The 19,157-nt window shown below is 27.0% G+C and overlaps 3 protein-coding genes across 7 annotated transcripts in view; all 3 read left to right on the top strand.

Annotated features, from left to right (window-relative positions):
* Bma-pac-1 overlaps nt 1-4,318 on the top strand; it is a gene marked incomplete at both ends in the record, with an annotated part of 48,785 nt that extends 44,467 nt beyond the window's left edge. For 3 of the 5 annotated variants that reach the window (XM_043076365.1, XM_043076366.1, XM_043076367.1), the window contains 10 exons: nt 220-309; nt 485-610; nt 833-1,051; nt 1,153-1,326; nt 1,489-1,725; nt 2,174-2,440; nt 2,596-2,892; nt 3,144-3,332; nt 3,583-3,763; nt 3,974-3,999. In XM_043076365.1, the coding sequence (XP_042932299.1) occupies nt 220-309; nt 485-610; nt 833-1,051; nt 1,153-1,326; nt 1,489-1,725; nt 2,174-2,440; nt 2,596-2,892; nt 3,144-3,332; nt 3,583-3,763; nt 3,974-3,999 (1,806 nt within the window). Of the gene's footprint in view, nt 1-219; nt 310-484; nt 611-832; nt 1,052-1,152; nt 1,327-1,488; nt 1,726-2,173; nt 2,441-2,595; nt 2,893-3,143; nt 3,333-3,582; nt 3,769-3,973 lie in introns of all 5 variants that reach the window. The other 2 variants (XM_043076363.1, XM_043076364.1) reach the window with 1 other exon arrangement.
* Nucleotides 4,319-6,810: 2,492 nt separating this feature from the next.
* Nucleotides 6,811-8,793, top strand: Bm6416 (EGF-like domain containing protein; the record flags this gene model as incomplete). Its single annotated transcript, XM_001896092.2, has 5 exons — nt 6,811-6,894; nt 7,061-7,120; nt 7,244-7,288; nt 8,085-8,190; nt 8,669-8,793. 5 exons carry the CDS (start codon nt 6,811-6,813, stop codon nt 8,791-8,793), a joined length of 420 nt encoding a protein of 139 aa, XP_001896127.2.
* Nucleotides 8,794-9,986: 1,193 nt separating this feature from the next.
* Nucleotides 9,987-19,134, top strand: Bm8503 (Uncharacterized protein; the record flags this gene model as incomplete). The annotated part of the gene is made up of 17 exons (XM_043076362.1): nt 9,987-10,004; nt 10,859-10,968; nt 11,295-11,541; nt 11,685-11,774; nt 12,189-12,355; nt 12,732-13,125; nt 13,416-13,711; nt 14,203-14,393; nt 14,626-14,873; nt 15,235-15,438; nt 15,966-16,170; nt 16,554-16,649; nt 16,807-17,011; nt 17,423-17,626; nt 17,797-18,066; nt 18,375-18,507; nt 19,042-19,134. The coding sequence occupies 17 exons, from the start codon at nt 9,987-9,989 to the stop codon at nt 19,132-19,134; spliced, it is 3,171 nt and encodes a 1,056-aa protein (XP_042932296.1).
* Between the last annotated feature and the right edge of the window lie 23 nt (nt 19,135-19,157).

Here is a 19,157-nt window from a genome sequence, read left to right as displayed (position 1 = left end):
TTTGTTCTTCCAAAAAAAAAAAAAACTGAAAATTTTTGTTTTCCTTTATGATTTTATATATATTTTTTAAATAAATATGCGAGTTTTTTTTTTTGAAAAATGGAAAATGCTTCTTCTCTTTAATAGAAAAAAGTTTTTTTTTTTTTTTTTTTTTAAAGTTGAAAGTAAATATACTTTGGTAATTAAACTTATATGAAATGATTTATGTTTATTTTATAGACTCGTAAACTTCCTTCTGCTCATTATCAAACATTGAAATATTTAATGGAACATTTAAGAGCGGTAGTTGAACACAGCGATGTTAATAAGGTTAACTTACAATTAAATTATTTGTTTTAATTTTTTTTTTTTTTTTTTTGAAAGAACTTTTATTTAATAATCATTAAAAAAAAAAATTGATAACTAACAAAGAAATTTAGTCGAAAGACTTTTTTAAGAAATTTCTTATTTGCCAATCAAATAAGCATACTGTATACTTTTGCAGATGGAAACGCGTAATTTAGCATTGATGTTTGGTCCATCAATTGTAAGGCCAAGTGATGACAATATGGCTACCATGGTGACACATATGTCTGATCAATGCAAAATTATTGAAACATTCATTACATATGTATGATTCATTTAATTGCTTACTAATTACAAATTAAACTATTACCTATTCAAAATTTAAACTTTTAATTTTAAGACAAATAAGAAAACATGAATGAAAGAAAAACAAATATATTTTAATTTATTATATGATTTTATAAAATTATACAATTGTTTATCATTATTTCTATTTTTCTTTCCTTTTTTTCCTGAATTTTTTAAATTAAAAACTTTTTGATTATAGTGTGATTGGATGTTTGATGATAATATTACGATGGATGATGAAGTACCACCACAAATTTTCACATCAAATGATTCTGCTACTGGTAGTAATGTTGCAACTGGTAATAGTGAAAATGAATGCAGTATTACTACTTCATCATTTAATGATATGCATAATTTAATTAGACGTGTTAATGAGGCTGAAGCTATTGCTTTAATGGATGCACAAAAAAGTGGAAAGGTAGTAATAGCATTTAATTATTGCATATTATTAACAAATATTTAATAATTTAATCTAAAATATAACTAACTATAATTGTTCATAACCATTATCAATTTTAGATAAAACAGATTTTAAATGTGCGACGCAATTCGAAACGTGAAAAACGAAAGAAACTACGTGATCATTCAATTCATGCTCCAAGTATTTCATCCACGCAAAATATAAGTAAAGTTACGAGAGTAATGGATAGTACTGCTAATACATCCGAACATTCAGTTACAGGAGTTTATCAGGTTTATATCAGTTTAGATTATCAGATTATCATTTTTTTACTTGCTGATATCTGAGATAATTTTTTTATCCTAATTTGATATATTTGTGAAAATTGAATTCTGTAAAGATATTTTTATCATTCATTTCCCTAACATCGGAAGTTACATCTTGTAGAATTACAGGAACGTGATATCGACGCTGAAATAGCGTCACGTCAACAGCAAACTCTAGGCAAGTGCACGCAGCAGTACGCTGGTACCAGTTCATCAGCTGATCATTCGCCTTCGCTTGGTTCGTCGCATGATTCGACATGTCATACAGTGACGTCTCCCTTCAATTTATGCGAAATAAAAGATGAAAGTGCGGGAAATGTACTGAATTGTACGGAAGCAGATGAAATGAGACGTCGAAGACAAAAGGTCTTTTTTATACTAATTACATTCTACTTTTAGACTATTTCAATTTTAGTTTTAATTCTAATCGAAATTCGAAATAACTTTGATATATATTAATTTTTTTTATTAAAATTAAATTTTAATAACAATGGGTAGCTAATTTTTGTGGCTTTTTTTGTTGTTGAACAACAAAAGAAATGAGCTAAAACAATTTTATTAAACTTAATGTAAAATTCATTGCTATAGGATAGTAGATAGGTGCTACTACTGCTACTACCATATATAAAAACTATGATATTTTAAAAGTATAACACTAATATTTAAATTTTGAGATTTTTTTTTTTTTTGAAAGTAATAAATCATACTATTTGAATTGCATAGATTTGAATGAATTTCTTTTTTTTTTTTTTTTTTTTTTGTTTGTTTGTTTGTTTATTTTATTTAAATTAAAATTATTTCGTTTGATTTTTAGGAAATTTGTTCTGCACGACGAATTTTTATTGCTGGTACAGATGCTGATCTAGATGATACGGATGCTGATTTGGATGAACTTGTTAATCATTCTCGTCATCTTAATTTAGCATCGTTACCAACGCTTGATGTATTAAGCGCTGAAACACGTGAAAAAATTCGACGTTTACAACAACTTCAAGGATGGGCATCTACTGCACTTGAAAGACGTGAAATTGAAATGGGAATGAAAACGAAGCATTGTCTTCCACAAAAGATTCATGACGAAGTATTACGATTATTATTTTTTGCTATTTGAAAATTAATTTTATTATTTTAATTTAAAAAAAAAAAAAAATTATTTTTTCTAAATTGAGTAAAATGTTAATAATTGATAAAATTTATACTTCAATCTTTTACACTTAACATTTTTTCTTTTTCCAGAAACCACCACCACCACCACCACCACCAGCAGCACCAGCAGCAGTACAACCACAACCGCCATCATCACAATCAGTATCAATGAAGACAACAACAGCAGAAGAATTTTCATCCACAGATGCTTTATCATTAACATCTGATTACAGCACGACATCATCTGCACCTTTAACTATACCTGTGACAATTTCTTGCATTGATCATTTGGCTGCTGCAAGTAGTGATTATGCGTCCAGTGATTTGTCACCATATACACGTAATGCTAGTGCATCACCGAGACATCCTGATTTAGAAGCTGCAGAAGTAAGTCATTTTAGAAATAAAATTTTTAACTTTTATACAAAAAAAAAAGCAGAAAGTATTAATACTACATTTTATCATTTAATAGTAAAGAATTTTTTCCTTTTTTTATCATATCATTTATTTATGATCATAATCTTGAATTGTTATGATTATTTTTTTTTTTTATATTAAAATTAAAAATTTTTTTTTCTTGTTGTTTAGTTTTAATATTCAGGAAAGTATCATTTTCAACATTTGATTTATTTGTTCAGGTAACACAACTTAATTTTTCCTCCGGTATTTCTGATCATTTTAAACGATCTCATCAAGGAATGCAATCATCCACTAGCGAAGATTGCTGTAGTGGTTCCAGGGATCAGGAAGATGTAATGCTTGGAATACCTTTATCATGTCAATATTTGCTTATCACTGAGACGAAACGTTCAGAAAGTCAGCCAAAGGTATTCATTCATTCACTGTTTATTATCATATTAATTAAACACAGTATAAATATTAATATTCATCCTTATTTTCATATTTGAACAAAAGATTTTGATTTATTTAAATTTGAATTTAAGATAGAATTGGAGTAAAATGAATTATAAAGAAACATTTGAAATACGAAGTAATTTTTCAAAATTTGAATCAATTTTAAATGTTTGAATTTAATGCAAAACCTTAAAATAAAGTTACAAAAGCAAACATTTTTAGCTTCATCGATCTCATATGACAGTTTCGGAATCTGAAATGGTAGATGCTATGCCGATTCCGGTAGCTCAGTATTGTGAGAAAGTTCCATCTATTGATGGATCTAAAATGAAAACACATGTTAAAATGAGTGATCGACGAGAGTTATGGAGGAGACATACACTCAGTGATATGGATATCATTCGTAAGGTTACTTTAGTCGAAAGTTTACTTTAAGTTATTTTATATAAAGTAAAGTTAAGATGTTCACTACTCAACGTACCACCATAAATAACCTTTTATTTGAACGGAAATTTATTAAATAAAAAAGGTTTCATTGAAGAGATGAATTCTCATAAAAAAATGATCACTTTTATCACTTATATCATACATTCATAATAAAATAATATTTCAGAGTTTAAAAGAAGAAATGAAACGTAAAAGCAGTGCATCAATAACCTCACAAACCGGAAATACACATTCAAATATTGGTATTAAAGTAAATAAATTTGCTGAATTGATGAAGAATTCCTCAACTGTATTTGTAAATGATGGTACCAATGAAGGTGAAAGAGTTGAAATTAGAAATAATAGTATCACTTGTGGTACCAATAAAAAACCTATAACTAAGATGACATTATCAACAATACCAAAGATTGTTAGATCAACAGATGGTAGTATTTCATCGTCAATTGGATCAAATGGTGACATGACATCACCAAGTGAAGTTTTACCTTCTTCGGGTGATGAACAATTATGAGCTTATTCCTTCATTTATTCTTTCTTTTTTCTTTTTCCTAAGATTTTTTTTTTTTTTTTTTGTAAATTTCAAAATTTATTAATTACAATTAATTGGAATAATTTTATCAATATTTTTCTTTCTTTTTTTTTTAATAATAGTTTTTAATTTTAACATATGAAATCATTGTCATTTCTTTTTTTTTTCCCATTAATATATTTCAATGATTTTTAAATTCTTTAAAAAATTTTTTTTCTGTAATTTCAATGTCTTTCGAAATTTTTTGAAAATTTCTTCTTTTCTTTTCATGCTTTTTTTATCTCTCTCTCTCTCTCTCATCGATTCTTTGTGATGTGAATGTAAATAAGTTGCGATAAATTAATAAATCTATTTGTGCTAATTTTTTCTGCTATATAAATGCTTATGTGATAAGTATACTTGTAATGATTCAATTTATTTTGATTTAAAAAAAAAAAAAAAAAAATTTTGATAATAGTTTTTTGTGATATGCGATAAATATTTAGCTCACTTTATACCAATTTTTTTGTTAATAATGATAATCGAAACGAAGAAATCATTTGCAAAATATGCATATGTATATGATAATGTATTATTATTATTACTTCTCAATTTTCTAATTAATTTAAAATGAAAATTATATGAAATTAATTTAAAATATTACTATCACTTGTCGAAAAGTCGGTGAAATATGTCAAAAGTTAAATTTTAAATTCATTTTTGTTAATTCATTCTTTCTTTCTCTTAAGTTCTTGAAGATACATGTATTTTTTCCCACTTTATTACTAATATTTTTGCATAAAATTTCTTATTCATTTTATTTTATTTATTACTAAATAATATCTTCAATATTATTTCTCATAAATCAATTCATCATATAAAATTGCTTTACATTTTTCATTGTTTTCTTCTTTCTTTTTTTGTTCCATTTTTTTTTTTTTTTTTTGAAAATTTTCATTTGTTTAATTTTCATTTGTTCATTCTAAAATAATTATTGAAATTGTTGTGAGCGATATTCGTGTGTTTATTGTTTCATTTCTGTTATTTTCATCTTTTGCATATTTTCAAACTTTTTTTTAATGCTCTATTTTGCACAGAAACTCTTCCCTTCACCAAAAGTGTGTTAATGTATTATTGTTTTAGGTATTTTTTTTTTTTATTTTAATATTTCTTTTATTAATTGGAATATTTGTTTGTAATATCTTTCACATTTCGCTTGTATAATTTTCTTCATTTTATATAAAACTTTAATTTTTATTTTAATTGTATGCATATTTCTTTACTTTCCTCTTTTATGCTTATTTGGAGATAACATTGATAAAATGAAATGAAGTAAATATGTGATTAAAAAAAACAATTTATAACATTTATTGAAACATACATTCTGGCGCAAAAAGTTTATAATACTTTGAAATTGCCAATATTAACTGTACTGAACTTTGATGAATTCAAGTTAGACCAAAAAAGAAGAAAGAAGAAAAAAAAAAGAATAATCCATTTCCATAGCAGAATTTAAGAATTTACAAAAGTTTGAACTTCCAGGAACATTAAAAAATTATTTTTTCTGATCACTTTTCAAAGGTAAAAACACTTCACATCTTTCAAAAGTGTTCAGAATTTCTTCTTCATGACACAAATGCAATTTTCTTTCTTTTTTTTTTTTTTTTAAACAAATAATTTGAAATTTTGTTTCAAAAAAAAAGGAAAGGAAAAGAATTCATTTCACATCAAAATCAATACTAAATAATATTCTAAAAATTATATTTCGAACATAATTGAGTGAATGATTTATCGTCAATGTCACACAGTTCAAATGACTATTTATAAATAAATGTCCCAAATTTGAGGTATTTTTATTAAAAGTTGAAATGAAATTTGTGTAACAGCTATTCTAAGAGAATAAGGTCAATAGCAATGATTGAAAAAATGAACTAAAAAATACGAAATGAAAGATAAATAACTGAATGAGTTCGTTGTTTGGTTGTTCATTCATGAGAAATGAGGGCGGTACTGATTAATGATTGATTTAGATCAATGAATGAATGATTATTGAACCAGAAGTGATACGATCATATATTATCATACCTGTCTAGGTCAATCACACAACAACATCATGATACAATCAATCTATTTACTACTACTAATACTAATTCATGTATTTGTGATAGTTGGCAATGTAAAATAGCGCATTTGTTTTCTTTTTTAAATTATATTTAACAATTTTTTTTTTTTTTTTTTTTAAATCAAATTTGTTCTAACTCGTTTTTCTTTTTTTTTTCACTAATAAATAAACGCTGAAAGAGTTTTTCAATATTTATGGAAGAAATTTAATTTTAGGTAAAGCGAGAATACAATTTAGATCGAACAATAACAATAATTATTGTGCTATTATAGTTTTTGTGATAATAATAATAATAGTAATATTATTGTTATTATCTTAGCTGTATTTGTTTATATTTCCTTTTTCTTTCTTTTTTTTTTTTTTTTGTTTGTATATGGAAGCAAAAGTAACAATGCTGTATTACTTAATTCTCATTACATTTGTTGTCTTTTTCAATTTGACAACTGCATTCCCGCATGTAAGTTTTTGTATTTAAATATAAATTTTTAATGAAAAAAAAAAAAAAAAATGCTGAAAATGAATTTAAATTAAATTTGAGATTGAATTAGTAACTAATACTATTAATTAGAAAATTTTACAGTAAAAAGTAAGTTTTGATTATAATAAATAATTAATAATTCCAGAAAGATGCACAAAAAGATTCGAAAGAAATGGGGAAAATTATAACAAAAACAAGTGATGAGGTAATAAACAAAAATTTCCCAAAATATTCCTATTTAAGTTTTCAATTTTTTTTTCTTTTTTTTTTAAAAAAAAAAGTCTCTTATAATCTGAAATGATAATTGAAATGATAAAACATTTTGCAGAAGCCATCGGGAAATCTCGGTCTTATCAAAACTGATGAAGAAGCGGTAAATGATCATTCATTTTAGCTATAATATTTTTCTTTAATTCAATTTTTTAAATTAGTTTTAATTAATGTTTCATCGTTGTTTCAATCATTATTTTTATCTTGCATTACATTTCCACCTTAAATCTTTAACAAATTTTATCAAACATTGTGAAAAAGTATTTTAAATTAAGAAATATGATGCGATATTGTTAGTGTTGTAAATAAAATATGCATAAATCAAAATAACAAAATTAAATGTACAGGTAAAAGATAAAGCAAACATTATATCTGGACATTTATTATCATTATTATTATTATTATTATTATTATTATTATTATTATTATTATTATTATTATTATTATTATTATTATTATTATTATTATTATTATTATTATTATTATTATTATTATTATTATTATTATTATTATTATTATTATTATTATTATTATTATTATTATTATTATTATTATTATTATTATTATTATTATTATATTATTATTATTATTATTATTATTATTATTATTATTATTATTATTATTATTATTATTATTATTATTAATATTATTATTGATATCATTAATGTTAGTTATAAAATAGATAAAGCAAATATTACATCTGGATAGTTAATGTTTGTCATTTATTATTACTATTATTATTATTATCATCATTATTATTATTATTATTATTATTATTATTATTATTATTATTATTATTATTTTATTTCTTAGCAATGATATTTTCATTCCATTAATTTTTGATTTGCAACGATTTTAATTACAGTTAATTTCTCTCAATAATATTTGTATTATTTTAGATTTGTGAAGATGAATTATGCAATAATCGAGGCACATGTATTGGCAATAAAGATACAAACTTTTGCATTTGTAGGCTTGGCTATACTGGAATGCATTGTGAAAATTGTTCGTTATTTCTTCTATCATCATTAATTAAATTCTTTGAATCACAATTAATGCAACGAAAAGTTTTCATCTGAATATTTCATTCGATAGTTTTATAATTTACTAATTAGTACTTTTTATTAATTATAATTTGCTAATTAATAGTTTTTTTATTAATTTATTATATAATTTCTTCTATTCTTACATTTTTTTTTTTTTTTTTTCATTTTCAATTGTTGCAAATGCTATTGTTCTGTTCATTAAAAATAAAAATAAAAGAAAAAAAAAATGAACTAAAAAATTAAAATTATAGTGTAAAAAGATTTTTAAAAAAAAAAAAATAAAATGAAAATTAAATCTATTTAAAATCAAAATTAAATCATTATTCATATCTATATTATGAATGCTTATCTATATGATAAATTTAATCAGATTGCAAATTATTATCATAGAAATTTTATTTTATCTTTTAAATTTATCAAAATTATTGCATTTACAGCTCCATGCGATTCAACAAAAGATTGTAACGGTAAAGGATTATGCATTGGTACATCGACAAGTCATACTTGCATGTGTCAATTAGGTTACACTGGTGAAAACTGTGAAAAGAATGTTAGAAAATGATTTATTGAGATGATAATATTAATATATTTATTCTTTGTTCAATTCATTCATCATTTTATTATTTCATATTTTAAACATTTTTTTTTTTTCTTTTTGTTTTCTTGTTTTTTTCTTTTCTTTTATTACATTTATTTATGTTAAAATTGTAAAATAATAGATGGTGTTATCTATTCTATTATTGTAAATGTTTATTTGTTACTATGTTTAATTAATTTAAAAAAAAAAAAGGAAAAAAAAAAGAAACAACTGCAAACATAATTATCACAAAACTATACAATGAGATATTTGAATAATTTAATTTTACAAATCGAATATCAATTGCTTCAAATATTACTACTTATTCATTCATATATTACTATCTATGAAAGTAATTTGTTATTAAGCGGTTTATAATGCAAATAATTGTTTGAAAAATTTTTCTCTTTCAATAAATAATTGACCATAAACAATCTACGAAATATATTTCCTAATAAATTAGTGAATGATGAGTGGATAAGACTGAAAATAGGTTAATGTTACAGGTAAAATTGATATTAATTAAGTTACAGGTAAATCTGAATTGATTAATTTATAAGTTTGCAAATTAATTCCTGAAAGTTTGATTTATATTTAATCTGTTAATGCTTCCCATATCATAAATACCAGTAAACAAACCGCTCTTCCAGCAAATCATCACAAACCAAACAAATTATTTTTTCAGCACGGGCAGAAATACCCGAGGACTTACCCGATGCAACTATTCAGTTTCTTGTTGACTTTTTAACAAACTAGGCTTATTGTTATAGCTATTATTGTGTAAACATTTCTGGCAGAAAGGTTGAAATTTGATCCTTCACAAATTTAAACAAAGAATTGATACTAAGGAACACAATGATAAGTGATAAGACAGAATGATATATTGCAAATGTCGTAGAGTCTTATATTTTATCTTAAAGATGCATATGTTCGCATAAATTATATTAATCATTTCTTTATTAGAATTATTCTGAGCAAAGAATTTTACCATTTGATTAAGATAATATATGAAAATAATTTTTAGAAATGGAATAAAGGCGGTGAATTGCACAAAAATCGAGAAGTTTACTTCGAAATTCGAATTTCAAATAGTAAAGTCTGTGTGATCGAAGAAAACAGCAATTTACAATGCTATTCCATAACGCATAGCAGTGGTTTTCTTGTTTTTCTCGATAGCAATGGAAGTTTTTCGAAAGGTAAGAGTCATTTTATTGATTTCCTGAATTGTTTTATCAGTTAAGCAACATTCTTATCAGTTGCAAAGTTGAAATTTGATATTGTGTTGCTGAGTTATCATTGTATTACAGAAGTAAATCACAAATGATAATCGCATATTTGTGACTTATTCAACAATGGATTTAACAAAAGTATGAAGTTTTCGTAGTAATTTTGATAATTCTTCGAAATTTTCCTAAAATTTAAATTTGAAATGTTCCAATGTGGCAAATTTCTTTTTGTGTTTGAGATCTTCAGCTAGTGAAAAATCTGTTCTGCAAAATTTTATTATGGACGTGCTGCCAATGATCAGTTTTCGAAACATTAAATATTTAAATAAAATTTAGTTTGAATTTTTGGGAGATAAGTTTTCATAATTCCAGAGTTCTTCCTTCGTACTCAAAATTAATTCTTCATTTGTTTAACAAATTTTTATAAGAGAAGATAAAAAATAACCATAATTATCTGTCAAAACATGCCTATAAAATTATGGAGAAATATCCTGTTATGATGTTTACTGTTCCGTTCAATGAAAGAATTACAATTATTTTCATTGGTAATGCTACAGTTTTATTTCGGATACCTGAACGCTGTTTTCTGAGTGATAGTTTTATCTTCTTAAATGGTTGTATGTTATTCATGCACTGATTAAATTTACCAGTATGAGAACCTGTATCTTTGAAGTTTGTTCTAAATTTTTAGAAACATGCTCAATCTGCTTTGATATCGAGTAATCTTTTCTGTTGCTTTATCTTCGTGAAATGCTGTCATAGACTTATGCTGGATTTTATATGGCTTTCGAATTCAAAATTTTTGAATTACAAATGAGTTTCAGTTGGAAGTTCCTTCTCAGAAAGCCGCATCCAATTCACATATCGGTGAAAGTTGTCGTTTAGATAAAAACGATGTTTTATTGCACAGAGCTGTTTCCAAACTATCTTTATGGTATGTTCATTTATAGTAAATATGGTTTATAGTTGATTTATTTTACGATAGTTTATGTTAAACACTTCTAGTAATTTACCTTGATTCACGTTAATGGGATCTCGAAGAAGAGCTATATGAGCTCATCTCATAAAGTGCAAAAATCGAAAGATTGCATTCCATCTTTCATTTCCTTATATTTTAATAAGGTGACATTCCTCATAATTCTTTAATGTGCCATTTGCCACTCCTGTGATCTTAGCTATCGATTGGTGAGCGACTAATTATGATGACAGTTCGTTAATATAAAATTATTTCTAAATATAAAAGTAATTGTTTAAGTTCAGGGAAATAGCAGAATGGTTCATTCTAAAAGACGAAATATTGGATAGAAGCATCTATGGAATAGTGGTAAAACGTTTACTTAAAGCTTCTCACGAATTTGATCTGACTGATCGAGAAAAGAAAGGAATATTGCAGCGATGTATAAAGCAGTGCTTTCATGGTGTATTCATGCAACGATCAGGTGTAGACCTAAAAATTCTCAAAACTGTACTGAAGTTGCAGAGGGAACTTGATGTCACAGCATATCAGGTTTGAATTACATTACTTGCGATATAATATAATTCCTTATAAAATTCTCTGCAATTCACTTTTTCAGAAACTTCTTTTTTTCTTCTATATTTTTAACTCTTTCAATTTTTGTTCTCTATTTTCAAAAGTTTATTTTATTGAAGCAGTTCATGTGGTTGTGCATGTTACCAAATGCTTTAAAAGAGAAATGGGCTCTGCTTGCATCAGTAATACCTGCGCTGAAACTAGATGAGGTATATCTTTTTAATCGTCTTACTTGTTTGTATTGAATTTTAGTAAACGTATAAATACTTTCATTTCTGATTACTTAATAAAAAAGATGAATGAATTTGACAATGTTCATTTGGTAATTTCTTTACAAACTTGAAACAATAATTTTTGATATTATTTCTTATAAATGGTAAAATATCGAAACTTAACTTCTACAAAGTCTGACTGAACTTCTTCAACAAAGTTTAATAATAATTACGATGAGACAATATTAAAATGAGATACGATGAACCTGATGACCGCTGAAAATCAAATCACCGGAAGTTTACGAATGGATTTAATCAAATTTTAATAAAAATAGATCGCCGATATATGATCATATCCAGCACAACCGAATGATTTTTTTTTGTTACAAACATTGAAAATAAAATTTGCAGATATATATTAGTGAAAATATACTGATGTCAGTTCTTTGGAGAGCTCAAGCGCGTCATTCTAGTGGCTCCGTGACATCTGACTGTTTGCTTGCGTGGTTCATTAATGATAGCAATGATTGTCAAAGCTGTGCTCGATTTCTGGCAAATTGCTTAATATCTTCCAATCGGTTAGATTCTGAAAATTTATGTAAATCAGAATACTAACATGTTTTTGTCGATATTGGTTGATCATTTAATCACAGACCACGTTCTTTTTAGAGGATGAAAATTGAAATCCTCAGGAAATTTCGTAACGATTTCCGTAATGATCTCTTTATTGAGTTGTTCTATAATCGGTGCACAAACTTTAGTATTATTTCATCTAACGAGATACTAGTTAATAGTTATTATTTGGTTTTGATTTAGAGCATAATAAGAAATGCTATTGTCACTACCTTATTTTTTTTAACTTGCAGCAAAAGCATTTCATGACAAAACTGACAAATGACAAAAATTAGTTAAAGAAATTACTTGAAAGCGGAGGAAGTATAGCTGTGATTTCAGAATGCGTCGCTTAAATAGCTCACGGTTTTGGCTGGCGAAATTGAACACTAATATCAAGTCTAAATTGATAATGAAAGAAACTGCTGAAATCATCTTGCAAATGATTTCGACAGAAAATCGATCTTTCGAGCAAACTAATGAAGGTTACTGCCTTACTGAAGAGGAAATGTGTGGTTTGTTATACATGGATTATTTCTGCAATCCGGAAAGGGAAGAATTAGTTTGGATGCGCTATGATCGTCTTTTATATGGATGGATTTCCGTTCAAAAATTTTTCATTCGTGCATTAGAGAACAATGAAATTGATTTGATGAGCAGTTGTCTGACTTCATATCACTCATTATTACGTCTTAATGCACTTGAATTATTGAACAGACTGATGAATAAGAAATTGGTGAATTCTTCAAAACTGATTAAATGTGATATTTTAGGTAGTACCAATTATTATTAAACAATATGCAAAGATTAGATATTAATTCATTATCATAAATTAACACATACACAGATTTCGATTGCTTGCTTAGTTTAGTTTGCAATTTGACTAAAAGATTTAAATAGTTGTCTGACTATGGTAATGTGGTATAATGTTGTAGGGATGTTCCATGCCAGTTGATTTATTTGCTGCTGATCTTTTATCATTTTTGTGCACAATTCATTATAGCGAAATATTTCTTCCTTATTCAGTTCGACTGGTCTCGTCAACTAGGAAGTGTCAAATCCTTTGTGCTTCAAAATTTGGATACCGCCGATGCTAATTTTGGCGCTGCACTCATACACTTAGTGCATATTTCGAATGCAAAAACACGTAAGCGTTTGGAAATAGCTTTACTTGAAGAACTTGAAAGGATCTGGAATGATCGGAATCGATCATGTCAAACTATATTTATTTTGGAACTTCTCAAACAGTGCGGTTTTGACAGATGGTTGGCTGATACACAGTTGATGGATTCAATTTTTAGCAGTGATATTACGGAGATAAGGTAAATGGATAATTTGCATTTTTCTACTAATTTTGGCTTTCTGAATTTATTGTGTTAATAAATTGAAAAAGTTAATGTTGCAACATAGTGGATGAAATATCTACAATCTATTCACACTTTTAATAGATGGGACATATGAGGTGACAAAGTTATAGGATTGTAATTTTTTTTTTAAGAATTCTGATTATTAATAAGTATAAAATCTTGCATCTCTCCTTAACATTTTAGAAGTTAGTTCAGATTATGAGTTTAGTTCAGATGCGCTATGCGGACAGTGTTATTCGATTTAATTTTATATGAAAAAGAATTATAAAAAGATTCACCACTGGTAAAATGATGCAGTTCAAATTGTTGTGATAATTATCCTTGGTTTTATGCTATTTTGCTTTTTATTTACTTTATAATGGAGTTATAAAAAGAAGTGAAACGAAATTATTTCAGACTATGTCGATTTAATACATTGTATTTATATATATATCATTAAGTTACAGGACAAAAATACTTATGTGTTTATCTGTTGCGGAGTCTGATTCACAGATTTTTCTTACCGATAAATTTGTGGAAATGCTCAATGGTGATAGCATGGATGGTTTAAGTTGTCTTGTGAAAATAATGTTGCGATTTAAACATCCGAAAGAAATTTTGGATTTAGTGAAGGAATCTAAACACAAAAATTCGAACAGTAAGTTTGATTTTGGGTAATTCGAACAAAGTAAGCCGAATGCATATGTAAAATGACCTTAAAATGTATATTGGAAATAGTAGTTGAGAATAGCAGATGAAAGGTAAGGTTTAATCCTTTGGTAAAATGTTTTGGTTTAAGCCTTTAGCAAAATTGTATCTAATTTTTTTTTTTTCAGTGCTTATTAAGTTTGGTACTATGCAGGATTTTTTTTTAGTCAATACTTTTTCAGATGTGAAAATTGCGCTTGCTTCACTATTAGAGAATTTTACTGATCAGTTCATTTTTGATCCTTGTTTTTGGATGGACGTTTGTATTAAATCCAATGTTGATTTGATTTTATCCAGTGGCAGTGAGCATAGTGGTCAATGCTCATCACTTCCTGAACTATATAGGAGACTGTATCCCTTAACCTCTCCAACATTGATGATAAGTGATAAACAGCGTATGGCAATCGACAAGTATTACCATACCTTAAAGGTTAGTTATTCTTTGTTCTTTTTTTTTTTCTTTCTTTTGGACTTCATTAAAATAATTTCCACGGCTAAATACATATTTCTAGTAATCGAAGTGATAAAATCTAAGTTTTGATTAAGTTTAATTTTCCAGAAATAATTGCTTAATCTGATGGCAATGTAACTCATTCTGCAAACCTTAGTCTGCAATTAATTTTTTATTTATATCCTAGGAAATGGAAGAATTTCGTACATCTTGTCTGATTATGACTTTCTTTCCTAAAAGAATGGTGTAAAAAAAATTAGAGCTAAATTAGTTAGTGCTACTAAATCAGTTGCATTGTATTCCGAAATTTTTACTCAAATTTTCTCTGCGGAATTTCTAGGTAAATTGCGAAATGTTAGCATCTTTATGCGAAACGATAGGAACAAAGAATATTATTACTGGTGCATACGATTCGGTATGGAATGTATTGATGCGAAACCGTCATAAAGGTGTGGTCGACGATTGTGCTGTCTGTTTTAGTAGAATAACAGCTTGTTGTATGACGAATGGTTTACGTGATGTAATATACCAATATCTCGAGAAAGTAAGACTTCCGGTTTTTTTAATGATATTCATTACTTTTAAAAAGATTTGCATTAAGTTACATTTTTGGCAGTGTCGTTAAAAATATCTAACTGAAAATATTGGCTTATTTTTTAGTGTTGATTACTAATTTAGTGATTTTAGTAATGTAGAATGATAATTTGCATTCTTTTGCCAAAATCTGTTTTATTTCTAATGTTGCTTTGGATCTGTTATCATTGTAATAGCATTGGGTTGAGTAATATTGAAGTTTGCGGATAAAAATTTTGTGGATCTCCAAGGAAATTCTATTGGATGGAGAGGAAGAAGAGGAGAGCCATTACTGAACCATTACCTTTATGAACAGATGTACTTAACAAAATAATTTGCTTGTATACTTGATGTCTTAACAACTCAATGTTTAAACTCTTAGCTAAGTTTTTTTAACAAAATTAACGCCTAGTTTTCTTAATGATCAAAGATAGATACATGAATTGATATCAGAACGTTGTAACAGAAAACTGCACATGCCACTTTACTGTATTTCAGACAAAAACGTTGTTCGTGGATCTTGAATGTACGACCCGTAATTTGGCATTTTGCTTAATTTTTAAAATATTTCATGAAGTATTGGGTGCGGATAACAGTGTTATTAACTTTCTGTTTGAAAATGTTCGCTTTGGCTTATGCACACCACTGATAGCTGTACGATTAATGAAAGTACTAAAAACTTTCCTATGTATGACAAATTTTGGTATGTTGAATTTTTCCTAAACTATAACTTATCATTTAGATCTCATTTTAATTGCCAGTTATGCTTCTATTATAGAATAAATGATATACATTAAGTTTAACAACTGAAATTTTACACTAATAAGTATATCAAAAATAGCTTATTTCGTGAAGGTATTTTGAAATAAAATAGTTTTTATAGCAATGTACTCGCTGTTTTTATAATTAAGTAGTTATTCTAAGGAATGTTGTTATATTTAGCTATTCTTATTCTAGGCATAGAGGAAAAGAAGCTGAAATGATAAGATAGAAACAGGAGGAATGTGTTAGAAACAGGAAGGAAAGAAGAAGAGATCATAATCTAATTCTGCACTTAATCTTTTATATAAACTTTTATGATTTCAGATGTGACTTATTGTGCTATAAAAATCTTTAAAGCAGTTTTGGATTTCTATCGAACAGGTAACAGTATGGTACGGAACGCAACATGTCACTGCTATGGTTAAGATTTACCTTGTTTTGTTAAGGATGGAGAGAGAGAGAGACTAAGTTCTTATAAACAGAGAGGCTTTTATTGGTAAAATGCTAATAATTTTAAGAAGTATTAAACTTCAAGGTTTTAGAATTTTTGATGATGAAAATTCATGAGTTTTTTCAGCCGCATTACTTCACAAACTCATAGATGACATAGATTATGGGACTCCTCTCTTCATGTTTGCCTTACAACACGACTTACTATGGAATGAATATTGTCAACAGCTGGAACAGACAACGGTGCATGATCCAGCTTTAATCCTGCTGCTTTCATTGTTGGAGAAATTACGTTTTGTGAGCGCATCATTTTACACCACAGCTCAATTAAAGTAATTTTTTTTTTTTCACTTTAATTTTGAGAGGTTTAAGTAAATTCATTATTTAAAAAATAGGTGATTAAATTCATGAATCTATGTTGTGTTTGGAATTTTGAGGTGAAAATGCCTAGATTAATTAAGATTATGATAGTTGCCACTGATAAATTGTTATTTAAAAGAAGATGGAATAATTTCAGTTGCTAAGTTTTATTTTATGATTAGAGATAGGGAAATTTTTCTTGTTTTCTGCATTTGCAAAACAGATTGGCCAATCTGAAGAAGTGAATCTTATGTATGTCATTTGTTTAATTAACTTAGTCATTAAGTTAATGATTACAACGAGTTTACATTAATTTATCTCAAATATCATATTTACAATGATCAGAATTGAGATAATAAGATGGAATGGAATTTTCGTTGTAGACATCTGCAGTCGTTGGTGAACAAACTTGTTTCTTTGCTCGTGGTGAGTCCTAATATGCGAATCAATCATTTGCTAGTATCTGCTTTGTTGCGTTTGGTATCTTGTAGAAGAAAATTAATGCATCGACTGAAAAGCATCGTGGAACGTAAATTGCCACTGAATATTAAAAATTCTTTGAACTATGCTATCTCAGAATTAGAAGCGTAAGTTGAATTTCTCTCACTTATGATATTAAGTTTTTTCTTGTTTTAACTTATGTTTCATTTTCGTCAAGCATCTGCCATGTAATGTGGTGAAGTTTACTATCTTTAATTTTATGAAATTGATTAGTGATAATGTTGCCGTCATTTTATTATACATTCAATCATTTCAGAATGGAATTCCTGGATTCGCCATTTGATTCATTTCATTCTTTCGGTTCACATTCCATTGCTCTATTACCCAGTTTAATTCAAAAAACTCACAAAGTGCTTAATGATAACCGTTTCGTTTCTTTTGAACATTTTGGAGCTTTACTTACGGAAATTGAGAAGCATGCTTATTCATCGAAAGAATTGTGGAGGTTGCATGCAGCGCACGCTTTAATGATGGTTTCTCGTACTTCATGCACCATGCTTACTCATTCTCCTTGTTATAGATATAGGTTAATTTTTAGTTGGAAATTTTACCAAATAAAGTAAATTATCTTCATAAAGAATTCAGTGAGTTACTAAGAGACTGATGACAGTTATGAAAGATCGAAGCATTCTAATATATATTTCCGGAAGCTTTAGAAAAGAAGTAACGAATGGATATTGGTTGACTAAGAATAGTACTTGTTGTTGAAGCAGTGTCCCAAATATTTAATCTTACATCTTTAGATTTTGTATACATATGTAAATTGGAGTTAGCAATGCTTATAATCAAAAATATTTAAAGCCTAGTTTTTTGCATTTTATGTATTACTTTCAGATTTATATCTTGTTGTCGATCACTTCTATTAGATGAAGTTGATTGTATCAAGCGCATTGCATTTGGCGTGGTTAATGCGTGCAGTGGTGAAACTACGTTATCCTATTCGTGGAATCCACCTATAAAATTGAAAGTGAGAACTTTTTGTATCTGTGTTAATATTATGAAATTCTTTTTCATTGAATTTTTTTTTTTTTTTTTTTGAGAGGGAGAGGGGAGAGGTGAAACGCACTGGAAAATATTGTACTTTGTGATTTACAATCATCAAAAATGTAAAGATTTTTTAAAAGTTTATTGGCAGTAATATATTTAATTACGTCGACATCTGGATTGTGTCATAAATGCAAATTAAGAAATTGAGTTAAGTTTATAAGTTTGATTCTTTTTTTTTTCACAGAGTAGTCAGAATTTTTCTAATATAGTGTATAATGGTGTTCTCTGTTTAATGCTTAGAGTTATAACAAAGAAAATGGAAGTTGTAAGTGTTAAGAAAGTAAATGTTATATATGTTACTGATCGACTGGGAAAGAGACTTGCATGCTGATGTCAAGTAAGGCAAATTAAGAGTAGATTTCAAATGTTTAGCAGTGCCATAAAGCTTACTCTGATACTAAAGTAAAGTTTTGGAATGATATTTGAAGTTATACACTAAAAGTTGTACTTTTAGGACAAAAGAAGTAGAAAAATTGGGAAGACGTATACGACCTTTCAGAAATATACTGAACTGGAAAGACGTATTACCGATGATGATTCTAGCTAATGATGGCAAAATTTTCAGTGCGG

The sequence above is a fragment of the Brugia malayi genome (assembly GCF_000002995.4).
Source record: "Brugia malayi strain FR3 genome assembly, contig: Bm_v4_Chr1_scaffold_001, whole genome shotgun sequence".
NCBI lineage: Eukaryota > Metazoa > Nematoda > Chromadorea > Rhabditida > Onchocercidae > Brugia > Brugia malayi.
The sequence above is the reverse complement of the archived record's forward strand: the minus strand, read 5'-3'. Positions and strand labels throughout refer to the sequence as shown.